The following is a 13285-nucleotide window of genomic DNA, read 5'->3' as shown; positions in this document are numbered from 1 at the left end:
AACTTGTTGACAATCAAGGACGTTACAATTAATTATTTGTTTGGTGAGTTTTTGAAGAGTGAAAAGTTAATAAATATGCATTCTAAAGTTTATTTCCATCTAAATCTCCTTGATTTTTAAATAAATAAAAAAAAATAGAGAAAGTAGTCGTCTAAAGAAAGACATACTATACCGCATTTCTATCTTTTGTACTCTTCATTTCACAATTTCGTACTTCTCAAGTCACATTTTTGTACTCCTCATGAGCCTTTTGCAATTCCATACACTTTCAAAACAAAACCATGTCAAATGATTTTTTTTTTCAGTTTCAATTTTTTGCCAGTTTTGAGTTATAAAATGATTAAAAATGATAAATTAGAGCCCTCTGACAAATTTTTATCCATTTGGAGCAAAATTTTACAAAATTGGCTTTGACACGGTTTTTGACACAGTTTTTTTGCTCTTGATTTAGTTTTTAAAACAAAACTATGTCAAAGAAAAAATTTTTTTTCAGTTTCAATTTTTTGGCAGTTTTGAGTTATAAAATAATTAAAAATGATAAATTAGAGCCCCCTGACAAATTTTTATCCATTTGGAGCAAGATTTTACAAAAATTGCTTTGACACAGTTTTTGACATAGTTTTTTTTTGGTCTTGATTTAGTTTTCAAAACAAAACTATGTCAAAGAAAAAATTTTTTTTCAGTTTCAATTTTTTGGCAGTTTTGAGTTATAAAATGATTAAAAATGATAAATTATAGCCCTCTGACAAATTTCAATCCATTTGGAGCAAGATTTGACAAAAATAGCTTTGACACAGTTTTTGACACAGTTTTTTTGCTCTTGATTTAGTTTTTAAAACAAAACTATGTCAAAGAAAAATTTTTTTTTCAGTTTCAATTTTTTGGCAGTTTTGAGTTACAAAATGATTAAAAATGATAAATTAGAGCCCTCTGACAAAATCCATTTGGAGCAAGATTTGACAAAAATAGCTTTGACACAGTTTTTTTGCTCTTGATTTAGTTTTTAAAACAAAACTATGTCAAAGAAAAAATTTTTTTTCAGTTTCAATTTTTTGGCAGTTTTGAGTTATAAAATGATTAAAAATGATAAATTAGAGCCCTCTGACAAATTTCAATCCATTTGGAGCAAGATTTGACAAAAATAGCTTTGACACAGTTTTTGACACAGTTTTTTTGCTCTTGATTTAGTTTTTAAAACAAAACTATGTCAAAGAAAAAATTTTTTTTTTCAAAGAAAAATTTTTTTTTCAGTTTCAATTTTTTGGCAGTTTTGAGTTATAAAATGATTAAAAATGATAAATTAGAGCCCTCTGACAAATTTTTATCCAGTTTCAATTTTTTGGCAGTTTTGAGTTATAAAATGATTAAAAATGATAAATTAGAGCCCTCTGACAAATTTCAATCCATTTGGAGCAAGATTTGACAAAAATAGCTTTGACACAGTTTTTTTGCTCTTGATTTAGTTTTTAAAACAAAACTATGTCAAAGAAAAAATTTTTTTTCAGTTTCAATTTTTTGGCAGTTTTGAGTTATAAAATGATTAAAAATGATAAATTAGAGCCCTCTGACAAATTTCTATCCATTTGGAGCAAGATTTGACAAAAATAGCTTTGACACAGTTTTTGACACAGTTTTTTTTGCTCTTGATTTAGTTTTTAAAACAAAACTATGTCAAAGAAAAATTTTTTTTTCAGTTTCAATTTTTTGGCAGTTTTGAGTTAAAAAATGTTTAAAAATGATAAATTAGAGCCCTCTGACAAATTTTATCCATTTGGAGCAAGATTTGACAAAAATAGCTTTGACACAGTTTTTTTGCTCTTGATTTAGTTTTTAAAACAAAACTATGTCAAAGAAAAATTTTTTTTTCAGTTTCAATTTTTTGGCAGTTTTGAGTTATAAAATGATTAAAAATGATAAATTAGAGCCCTCTGACAAATTTTTATCCATTTGGAGCAAGATTTTGAGCAAGATTTGACAAAAATAGCGACACAAAAATTGCTTTGACACAGTTTTTGACACAGTTTTTTTGCTCTTGATTTAGTTTTTAAAACAAAACTATGTCAAAGAAAAAATTTTTTTTCAGTTTCAATTTTTTGGCAGTTTTGAGTTATAAAATGATTAAAAATGATAAATTAGAGCCCTCTGACAAATTTTTATCCATTTGGAGCAAGATTTGACAAAAATAGCTTTGACACAGTTTTTGACACAGTTTTTTTGCTCTTGATTTAGTTTTTAAAACAAAACTATGTCAAAGAAAATTTTTTTTTTCAGTTTCAATTTTTTGGCAGTTTTGAGTTACAAAATTATTTAAAATCATAAATTAGAGCCCTCTGACAAATTTCAATCCATTTGGAGCAAGATTTGACAAAAATAGCTTTGACACAGTTTTTTTGCTCTTGATTTAGTTTTTAAAACAAAACTATGTCAAAGAAAAAATTTTTTTTCAGTTTCAATTTTTTGGCAGTTTTGAGTTATAAAATGATTAAAAATGATAAATTAGAGCCCTCTGACAAATTTCTATCCATTTGGAGCAAGATTTGACAAAAATAGCTTTGACACAGTTTTTGACACAGTTTTTGACACAGTTTTTTTTGCTCTTGATTTAGTTTTTAAAACAAAACTATGTCAAAGAAAAATTTTTTTTTCAGTTTCAATTTTTTGGCAGTTTTGAGTTATAAAATGATTAAAAATGATAAATTATAGCCCTCTGACAAATTTCTATCCATTTGGAGCAAGATTTGACAAAAATAGCTTTGACACAGTTTTTTTGCTCTTGATTTAGTTTTTAAAACAAAACTATGTCAAAGAAAAATTTTTTTTTCAGTTTCAATTTTTTGGCAGTTTTGAGTTATAAAATGATTAAAAATGATAAATTAGAGCCCCTCTGATAAATTTTTATCAATTTGGAGAAGATTTGACAAAAATGACAATTCTCATATTCACAATTTGTAAAACCTGAAACATTTTTGATAACTGTAACAGCCTTAAGTACTGTTTTACGTCAAATGCAAACCCATCGCTTAACACAAGTCAAAACACAACAGTTGGGTGTTGGCTAAAAAATCATTTAAAGTGAAATTTTTGTTTTTATTTGTAATTTTAATTTAAATTCGTGTCAAAATTTCATCGTAAATCCAAATCCTCTTAATTTTCTCACAAATTTTCCCCTTAATTGCATCACAAACCACAAAAACCGCCAAATGTCGACTGTGGAAGAACGTTTAGCTTACCTGAACAATCCGATCAAGACACCTCCGTTGATTGGCGATTACACGCCCTTCTATGTGACAATTGCCATTTGCACCGTTTTTGGAGCTTTCTTGATTGCCATCAACGTCATTTGTGCTTGTTGCAGCAAAAACAAGGAATATTGGAAAGACCGACACACAGGAAATCGTTGGCTCTTCTTTGGACCTTTTTGGACTTCGACACCGCACAACAATCCGCCATGCGATTTGAGCGAACTCAAAGATGCGATAATTTACGATGCTTATGACGTTGCGCATTACGGCGGAGGAAGTCATGCTGCCGAATATTCCGTGGGATATCATCAAGAAGAGGAACGCGAGAGACCCGTTTATCAACCGCCAACGCAACAAAGTAGACCTCAGAGACCTCCAACCGGGTACCATAGACAACCAATGCAAGAACAAATGCAACATCAACGACCCATGGAATATGTCGAATTGCAAAAGAGGGAAAGTGAGATTTAATTTTTTTGCTCGCAGAGACACTCGAAAGTCATTCCAATCATTTTTACCGTAGTTTTATGAGGAAACAATTCCGTCCCATTAGTTTTTAGTGTTTTTAGAAAGTAATTTTAATGAGAAAATAATGCACAAAAGTTGCTGCGAGACAATTTTCTTATAAGAAAAGCGAAACTAGAAGGAGACAACGAATCTGTCGACAATCAATTTGCCTTAAAAATGCCTTTGAACAGAAAAGGTCACTCAAAATATCGAAAATTTACGTTAAAAAGACGACTCGTGAATGTTAATTTATAATTTTCGAAATATTGTGAATTTCATGTCAACAAAAAATTAAGATTGGATAAAAAATTTTTAACAAGAAAGTTCATATAACGAAAAAATTTCAATTAAATCTTAATTTTTAATTGATTTAAATGTGAACTTGTGTCATTTCAACTAAAATTTAATTTTTTTTTATTATTATTTTTTTTTTTTTTTGTTGAAAATTTTAATTTTATCATATTCGACTTTAAGCTTTAACTTTTAAATTATTTAAAATTATTGGAAAATTTTTGAATTTTAAAAATTTTCTGAAGTAAAAATTTTTAAAATTTTCTGATGTGAAGTTAAATGACATTTTTGATTAATTTTAAGAAAATTACGAGGATTTTTCCATTTTCATCCTTTCAAGTTTTTTTTTAATTTTAAAAAAATATTCACGAAAAATTATTTAAAAAATTTTTTAAAATTTTTTGGGAACGTTTATTCAAAGAGAAACATTTTTTTTCACAAAAAAAAAAAATTCCAATTTAAAAAAATCTTCAAACAATGCAATTCACATCAAAAAAAATAAATTCACAATAAATCGAGTCAAAAAGTCATTCCAATTAAAAAAATCGCCATAAATTAAAAATTCTTTTTGAGTGACCTTACAAAATATATCAACAATATGTACTATCTCCAACCTAACTTTAAGAGCCAAATGCAATCCGTAACTAAGATTTAATTTTTTTTCTGAGACAAAAATACTAAATAATTATTTTTTAAGAGTTTTTAATTGTAGACATCATATTCTATAAAAAATTATTTTTTTTTCCGTCCATTTACACACAAAAAACCCTTATTTTAAATATTTTTAAAACTATAAAAATGTTTTATATAATATTAATAGTAGTAATAAATTTATGTGTTAGGTATTTAGTATAAATGATAATAATGTTGGAAAAGAAATAAAGATTTTTTTACCTCCAATTTTTTTCTTTAAGTCTCTTTTTTTGTGAGAATTCATAGTTCCATGTGTCAATTTTTTTTTAATATTTTGTTTTTTTATTCTGACACATTTAAAAAAATTTCTCTTACATAATTAATAGGTTCTGATATAATTTTTTATCGAGTAATTTCTAATTCAATAATTTTTTTTATATAAATTTTTAATTTTTGTAACACTTTTTTTGACAATTTATTTTTTTGTTTATCTCCACAATTTTTGTTAATTTTTTTTCTCCAAAAATTTGTAGTAGATTTTTTTTTCTGTTAAAACTTAATAAAAATTTAAGTAACATATGAAGTTTAAAATTATTTTTCTTTTGTAACTTAACGAAAAATTTTTTTATAGGTAGTCCATTTAATGACCTCAAGAAAAATCGAGGTAAATGAACGTGTTTCTTACACATCTAATTCGGGCTCTGTGCCAAAGTATCTGTCACCAAAGTTGCCAATGCCGGGAATGACATAAAATTTCTCGTTAATTTCGGGATCAATGGCGGAAGTTATGATTTTGACCTGAAATTTAAAATTTTATTTAATTAAATTAATTCAATTTTAAATTATTTATTTAAAATTAATTTAATTTTTATTTATAAAAAATTATTATTATTATTATTAAATTATTATGTATTTTAAATCTCTTTATTATTTTAAAAAAATTAAAAAAAAAATTTTTTGAAAAATTTTTAGTCAAAAATTAAGAAAAAAAAAATTTTGAAATGGATTTTCTTTTCAAAAAAAAAAAAAAGTTCTTAATTTTTAAAAAAATTTTTTTTTTTATTTAATTATTGTCTTTTTTTTTTAATTTTAAAATTTATTTTAAAAATTTGAAAAATTAAAAAAAAAAAATAAAAATTTTTTTTTAAGAAAAAAAATTTTTTTTTTTTTAAATTTTTTTTTTTAGATTTTTATTTTTTTTATTTTACTCTTTACTTTTTTTAATTTTTATAAAAATAATTAAAATTATTTTCGGAAAAAAATTAATTAAAAATTTTATGTTAAAAATTAAGACAAAAAAATTTTTTTTTAAAGAATCCACGAAAAAATATTTTAAAAATTTTTTTAAAATTATTATTGACATAATTAAAAAAAAATTAAAAAATAATTTTAAATATTATAAAAATACAAAAAAAAAAAATAAAATTAATTTGAAACGGTCAAAAAAATTACCTTTGGGAACGCATATGCGATCGAATGTACGCCAATTTTCGCCATCAACAACGAAACTAGGAGAATATTTTCGGGAGGAACGTCATGATCAAGTAATACTCTGATCGCCATGATTGCTGCTGCACCAGTTGCACACGTTGCATCCATGAGGATGACTTTGTAGTCTTTTATGTCGTTTGGTAATCTAAGGTAATAAAGCTAAAAACGACAATTTGACGAGTTAGCGACACTTTTTCGTGATAAAATCCATTATCTTACCTCGGGTTCACCTGTTTGTTGATTAGTTTGGATTAGAATCTTGCCGATTCTGATGTGTTTACAGACGTCACTGACTGCCTGTTCCATTGTTTCACCCGCACGCAAAATTGACACGCCGCAAATTTTCTGCGAAGTCATCCGTTTGCCTTTAAAATAAACAAAAATTGCAAAAAATGTCGACTTAACGAGAAAAAAGTCGGTCAATTACCTTTGTAACTCACACCTTGCGGTGTGTCGACCGTTGAATCCTTAAATGGTAACATGCTGAGGGTATATTCTATCACTAAACGCATCAAGCGATTCGAGTAAAAAATGAATTCGTCGCGCGACGTGCTGGCGTTCCGAATAAATGTGTGCAATCCCTTGATTTGTGGCGTAGTTGGGATGAGATGAAGTGACTCGGGCATCGGTAAATCCTCGTCGTTCAAGTGAGCAAGAGCTTCGCGCAGTTTGAAGCCACGCGACGTCAATTGGGTGTGTACGTGTTGCACAATCAGCTGGATTGCGACTTTGTTTTCGCCGCCGCGTGGCACAATGATGTCGGCGTGCGCCATAGTTGGGGCGATGTAATTACTGTATGCGGGTTTTACCATTGTCGAATACTGCTTCAAGACGCCTTCCAAGTCACGACCACGTTGTGTGATGTCACTGAAAATGAGAAAAAAATTATTATTTTTGGGTTTCGAGAAAAAAAAATTGACAAATTTTCTTAATGAGTTTGGTTTGTTCATTAAAAAAATTTTTTGAAAATTTTTTTTTTTTTTATTTTTTTCTGATTTTTTTTTACTCATTTGGGGTTTGTTTTTTTTTAATTTACCATAAAATTAAAATTTTGACAATTTTAAATATTTAATAAAAAAAAAATTAAATATTTTTATTAAATATTTTATTAATTTAAAAAAATAAAAATATTTGTACCTACTAAAAAATGAAAATTTTTATTTAAATTTTATCAAATGAAAAATGAAAAAAAAAAAAATAAAATAACTTTTTTTTCCAAAAAATTAATTTTATAATTTTAATTAAATTTTTTTAATTAAAGAAAAATTTTTTTTTTAAAAATTTTTTCCTTAAAGAAATTCGAAAAAAAATTTTTAAATTTTATAAAATTCATAAAAAATAAAAATTTTTAATTATAAAATTTTTCACTCTTTTTAAGCTTTTTAATAAAATTATTCTATTTTATTATTTTTAAAAATTGTTTCAAAAAAAATTTTTTAAAATTCTTACTAAAAATTTTGAAAAAGTAAAAAATTTTATTCTTGAATAATAAAAAAAATATTTTTTGAAATTTAATAATAATAATTTATAATAATAAAAAAAAAATTTCATTAATAAATTTAATTATTTTTAATTTTTTGGTCAAAATTTTATTAAAAAAAAAAAAAAAAATTGAAAATAAAAAAAATTTTTTTTTTATTAAAAAATTTTTAAATTTAATTTTTTTTAAATTTTTTTTTTAAAGTGTCAAATTTAGTTCAAATTATTTTTAAGAAGTTAATTTAATTTTCAAAAATTTTTCATTCAATTAAATTATATAATTTAAAAAATTTTTAAATATTATAAAAATTAATTTATAAAAAATATTAAGTTTAATTCGTCACTTTTTTATATTTTTTAATTAAAATTATTTTTTTTAATTGCAATTTTTTTTTATTTTTTTTAAATATTTTATTAAATATTAAACCAATGATTCGAAAAAAAAATTCATCAAAATTTGTCAAAAACACAAAAAATCTTTAAAAATTAAAAAAATTCTTTCAAATTCTCGGAAATTTCCATTAATTTCACGTCGCAGTTACTCAATTTGCTTGATCATGACCTATTTCAAAAGAAAAATGCGACACAATCTCTTATCACTTCCAATAATCCGCGCCGCATTGATAAGAAAAATCACACGAAGATGTCATAATCCGTATCATCATCCAAAAATAGCTCGGTCAAGCCACGTATCGAAATTAATTTTTTTTTTGATGATGACGCATTAACTGCAGTGCATGAACGACAAATTCGGTCTTTATCATTGCTTTGTTTACATTTTGCCATGCAAATTTATTATTTTATAATTTGTTTGTTTGTGTTTTTTAGCTAAATATGCGCTTATTTTTTTTTATCGATGTACAGAAGTTGTTTATTTATTTTTTTTTTCATCGAGTCGAATTGAGTTTATGTAAATTTTTTTTTACTCACCGTTTCAGACGTCTCGCCAGCCTGATGTCGGGATCTGTGTCGACAAAGACTTTCATGTCGAGCATTTTAACGATTTCAGGACTGTGAAACGTGAGAATGCCCTCGAAAATGATGACGTTGGCGCCGTACATCGTTTTCTGTGAATTTTTGTTGAAAATTATTTTTTTTTTTAAATTTTTTTCTTAATAAAAATTTTACCGTTTGTGGTTCCCGCGAATGTGTGACAAAATTATAGATGGGCACTTCGACTTTTCTGCCTTCCTTGAGTTTCCGCAGCACGTCAGCCATGAGTTCGATGTCAAAGGCATCGGGATGATCGAAATTGTACTCGTTGCGAACCGCCATTTCGTGCTGCTTTTCATTGAGAATTTTGTAGAAACAGTCCATGGAGAGCAACGTGACCCACGGAACATCGAGACTTTCGATGATTTTTTGTGCAACAGTTGTTTTGCCGCTTGCGGAGCCGCCGCAAATCCCAATGACGAAAGGTTCGACTTGCTGCCCGCTGACATTGTACCACGGAGGGCGACCGGCAGTGTAAATTGTGCGATTGTTCGCACGCATAATCGCCTCATTCTGATTCGTGTTTTGGCTCGTCGAGGTTGTGCGTTGCCGACGAGGCTTTGGCGATTTTGTCGAGTTCGAGCGTGAGGTTGTTTTGGCAGGAATTGTGATGGGAGATGCGGGACATCGTTCGTTGTTGGGATCGTCGGCAGAGGTTATGTCAAAGGGTTCATTTGCGTCGTAGTGCCGTCCGCCATTCTGGATCGTGTAGATATTTTCCACGGAGAGACATTCACCGCTGTAAGGAGAAGAAAGGAAAAAATATTTAAAAAATTAGAAAATTATTAAAAATTAAAGTCATAAATTTTTTTATGAAATTCTTTAATTATTTCAGAAAATAAAAAAAATAAATTATTTTTTTTAGATTTTAATTTTATTTTTAAAACTTTTTATTAAATTTTAATTTTTAATTTCTGAAATACATTAATTCAAAAAAAAAAAAATATTTAAAAAAATTTAAAATTAAAAAAATTATAATTTATATTAAAATACTGAATTTTATAAAAATTTTTAATAAATGTACGAATAAATTTTTAAACAATTTAATTTAATTAATTAATTTAATAATTTCCTCAAAAATAAAATACAATATTTAAAAATTAAAAAAAAAAAAATTAAAAACTAAAAAAATTTAAAAAAATTTAAAATTTTTAAAAATTTAATGAAATTTTATTTTTTATTAATAAATTTAAAGGTTAAATTTTTTTTTTTTATAATTTAATAATAATTTTTTAAATTTTTAAACAATTTAGATTTTGTGAAAATTTTTATAAAATTTTCAGAAAAATTTAAAAGTTAATTTTGAGAATAAAAAATAATTTTTTTTTAACAATTTAATTTAATTAATTAATTAATTTTATTTTTTTATTAATATTTTATTTTTTGATAGTTTCTTTTAAAAAGGTGATAAAAAATTAAAAAAAAAAATCTTTTAATAAAAATTCAGTAAAATTTTAATGAGCTTCAGACTTCGAATTTAACGAAATTCATTTTTTTATATTTTTTTTTTAATATTTTAAAATAATTTTTTTAAATAAATTTTTATTTTTTTTTTATAAAATCTGAAATTTCTTATAATTGAAAAGCAAATTTTAAGAAATATTTAAAAAAAAATTTTTTTTTTCTTTTGAAAAATTAAAAAAATAAGTCTAATTAAATTAAAAAAAATTAAATTTAAAAAAAAAAAATAAATTTTAAAAAAAAATTTTTTTAATAATAATTTTTATGAAAAAAAAAATAAATAAATCGTGAATTTAATTTTTTTGAATTAAAATAAAATTAAGAAAAAATCTCAAACATTATTTTACGCATTTACAAACATCGACGAGACACTCCGATAACCCATGCCAACTATCATGACTAATTGATAATAAAAATAATCGTCGTCTTGTAAAAAATAACAACAAGCGGCAAAAATTCGCACCTTTACAACTACCATCGCAAACATTCTCTCTATGACGACAACAAATCACGCTCTGTCCTCCTTTCAAAAAGTGATTTTTTTTTATTTTCACATCACAAATCACAAAATTTAGGTCGATTTTAAAGAACGTTCAACCTTCTAAAAAAAAATTCGCTCACTCTCATCAATTTTTTTTCTCATTTTTTAATTTTTTATGTTTTTTTTCAAACGAAGATCCAATTAAAGAAAGAAATTAAACGTCCTTCAACTAATTTTCGGAACGAAATCCGTCAAAATATAGACAACAACAATTTTTTTCAAAACGCACACGTTCTCACGTACGGTTCACCTTCTTTTTTATTAATCTGCCGACGACGACGACGACGTAACACACCGACATTTGTTGACGAAATTATAATCAGACCACGCGCTGTGTGGCTATACGATGACTTCCCATCTGATTTCTCGCTCAAAACGACTTTTTTTTACGTAAAGAGATTTAATTGCTCGAGCTTTGTGATAAACTCGTGGAAAAATATGAAATCATGGGAAACCACGTTTTTTCCGACGTTTTTTCATGCCGCTCTGCGCTATTTTTGTACGTGCACTCGTTGTCTGCGTCGCTCGTCGGCGTTTCCTACGAAGAAAATGTGAATGGAGGAAAATCATTTGATGCATTTTCGTGCCTTTTGTGATTTTTTTGCGGCTTGTTAATTCGCGATTCATCACTATTTTTAGTACTATGTTGCTAGAACGGGTGATCTTTGTTCTTCTCGCGAGATTTCAAACGAAAAAAAAATACTTTGTCGCACTTTTTTTGATGATTTGGCATCGTTTCCGCCGATGATGCTTGCCGCTGATTATTTTTTCGCCGTATTTATCATCAATTAATGACAAATAATAACAAACGACAATTAAATACACGCGAAATTTCTTATCAATTTTCCGTGTCATGTCAAGTTTGCTCACTCGTTGCACACTTTTCGCCTTTTTTTAATTAAATAATTTTTTTTTTTTTTTTTTTGATAAATATTTGGCAATATTTGATTTGTCACTCTGCGTTTCGTCAAATATTCAACAGATACAAAAAAAAATAATAAAAGAAAAAATTACATGTGATTATTTTTTTTCGTCGTAGTCGTAGAATTTTTGTTGTTGTTGTTGTTGGAATAATTTGTTGGCATTTTGGGAGCACGTTTCAATTTTTTTTCTCTTAAACACGGGACACGAAATTAACAAAAATTTAAATAAAACTTGATTTCCAGTCTTTAAAAATTTTTCAAAAAAAATTAAAAACTTTTTTTCTTGATTTTCCAATTTTAAAACTTTCGGGAAGAACGCCACAAAATAATTTTATCTTTTTTTTTCTTTCTACTTTTTCGACAGAAACCGGTTCACTTCTCTCTAATTTCTTTTCTTTTTGCTGTCTTTCTTGGCTGTCTTTGTCCCTGTGTCACTCTCACTGTGTGCGTGCGTTTTTTTTCGTTTGCCGTCTTTACCTGTCTCCCGATTGAGATGAACAAGAACTGCAAGAAGAAGCTGCTAAAATTTCAGTTGCTCCGACGAAATTTACGGACATTTTCACAGCTAGACAATGACAGACTGAGGCAAATGTTTGACAGCAAACGTGCTGTCGTTCCGTGTGATATTATTGGGAGATTAGGGTGACTCTGAAAGAAAAAAAAATGTGAGATACATTGCGCAAGAGTTTTTATAGAAGTTTTTTGGTTAAAAATATATAAAAAATTATTTAATTTTTTTAAATTACGAATTAAAATTAACAAATTTTGCAAAGACATGATTTTGAAGTTGTTGGATTTTTAATTTCATAAAAAATTTCTTTGAATAAAATATTTACTGCGCAGTAAATATTTGAAGAATTTTCCATAAAAATTTTTTGAATATTGAAATTTCATGTAAAAATAACTAAAAAAATGTCTTTAAAGCTCTTTTTATTAATTAAAGAAAAAAAATTAAATATTTTTTCAAACAAAATGACTAAATTGAAAACTTTTTTAAATTTTTATTATTTTTGTTGTTTTTAAGTTATTTACAATGAGATTTACTAAATTCAAAGTTAATTTCATAATATTTTAAGTAATACTTTTTAATTTTTTATAAGTTTTATGAAAAAATAAAAAAAAAATATTTTATAATTTTTTTTAGAGAAACAAAATGTATAAAAAAATTATTTATAAAGAAAATATTGAATTTAAATAATAAAAATTTTATAAAAATTCATTTTTTAAAAAAAAAAAAATTACTTTTTTTAAATAAAATTTCTGAAATAATTTTTAAAAAATCTAAAATAACTTTAATTAAAAATTAATTTGAAAAAAAAATTTTTTTTTTGAGGAATTTTCTTACAGAAAAAAAAATATGTTAATATATTAATTTTGGTAAAAAAATTCAAAATATAATTTTTTTAATTTTTATTCTTCAAAAATTATGAAAAAAGGTAAAATATTGGTATTTTTAATGAAATTTTTACAAAAAAAAAAAAAAAAATTTAAAAAATTCTTTAAAATTTTTGTTAATTTTGATGGTTACCCTAATTTAGTGATAGCAGAGACCTCTTGAAATACAAATTGAAATTACGTTTGAGACGAATGGAAATGATGATTTGCAATTTTCTTATTCATTTATAATTCAAAAAATTTTCGTTTTTCTTTTTTTTTTTTACCAAAAATCGACCAAAAATTAATTAATTTAAAATTTAAATTAATTTTTTTAAATTAAATTTTAA

General features: G+C 25.3%; 2 protein-coding genes across 3 annotated transcripts; one reads left to right on the top strand and one right to left on the bottom strand.

Annotated features, from left to right (window-relative positions):
• The first annotated feature begins 3067 nt into the window (after positions 1 to 3067).
• Positions 3068 to 4913, top strand: LOC134830450 (uncharacterized). The gene is made up of 3 exons (XM_063843947.1): positions 3068 to 3702; positions 3766 to 3814; positions 4883 to 4913. Exons 1-2 carry the CDS (start codon positions 3201 to 3203, stop codon positions 3771 to 3773), a joined length of 510 nt encoding a protein of 169 aa, XP_063700017.1. The 5' UTR covers positions 3068 to 3200; the 3' UTR covers positions 3774 to 3814; positions 4883 to 4913.
• Positions 4777 to 12132, bottom strand: LOC134830449 (uridine-cytidine kinase-like 1). Of its 2 annotated transcripts, none has more exons than XM_063843945.1 (7): positions 12039 to 12132; positions 8772 to 9375; positions 8574 to 8710; positions 6592 to 7031; positions 6384 to 6529; positions 6126 to 6323; positions 4777 to 5471 (listed from the first exon to the last, which is right to left on the bottom strand). In XM_063843945.1, the coding sequence occupies exons 1-7, from the start codon at positions 12116 to 12118 to the stop codon at positions 5355 to 5357; spliced, it is 1722 nt and encodes a 573-aa protein (XP_063700015.1). In that variant the 5' UTR covers positions 12119 to 12132; the 3' UTR covers positions 4777 to 5354. The 2 variants fall into 2 exon arrangements, with proteins under 2 accessions (XP_063700015.1, XP_063700016.1); XM_063843946.1 differs by having other exon boundaries at positions 11653 to 12121.
• Between the last annotated feature and the right edge of the window lie 1153 nt (positions 12133 to 13285).

This window comes from Culicoides brevitarsis, chromosome 2, assembly GCF_036172545.1.
Source record: "Culicoides brevitarsis isolate CSIRO-B50_1 chromosome 2, AGI_CSIRO_Cbre_v1, whole genome shotgun sequence".
In the NCBI taxonomy this organism is placed as follows: Eukaryota; Metazoa; Arthropoda; class Insecta; order Diptera; family Ceratopogonidae; genus Culicoides; species Culicoides brevitarsis.
This window is presented reverse-complemented; position numbering and strand designations above follow the sequence as displayed.

What these genes read in the sequence shown, in the direction of transcription:
- LOC134830450 (XM_063843947.1), top strand. Translation starts at nt 3,201, where the DNA reads ATGTCGACTGTGGAAGAACGTTTAGCTTACCTGAACAATCCGATCAAG.
- LOC134830449 (XM_063843945.1), bottom strand. Translation starts at nt 12,118, where the DNA reads ATGTCCGTAAATTTCGTCGGAGCAACTGAAATTTTAGCAGCTTCTTCT. An exon ending in TCATCTCAATCGGGAGACAG is followed by an intron (nt 9,376 to 12,038) that starts GTAAAGACGGCA and finishes TTCTCCTTACAG; the next exon opens with CGGTGAATGTCTCTCCGTGG. An exon ending in ATTCGCGGGAACCACAAACG is followed by an intron (nt 8,711 to 8,771) that starts GTAAAATTTTTA and finishes AAAAATTCACAG; the next exon opens with AAAACGATGTACGGCGCCAA.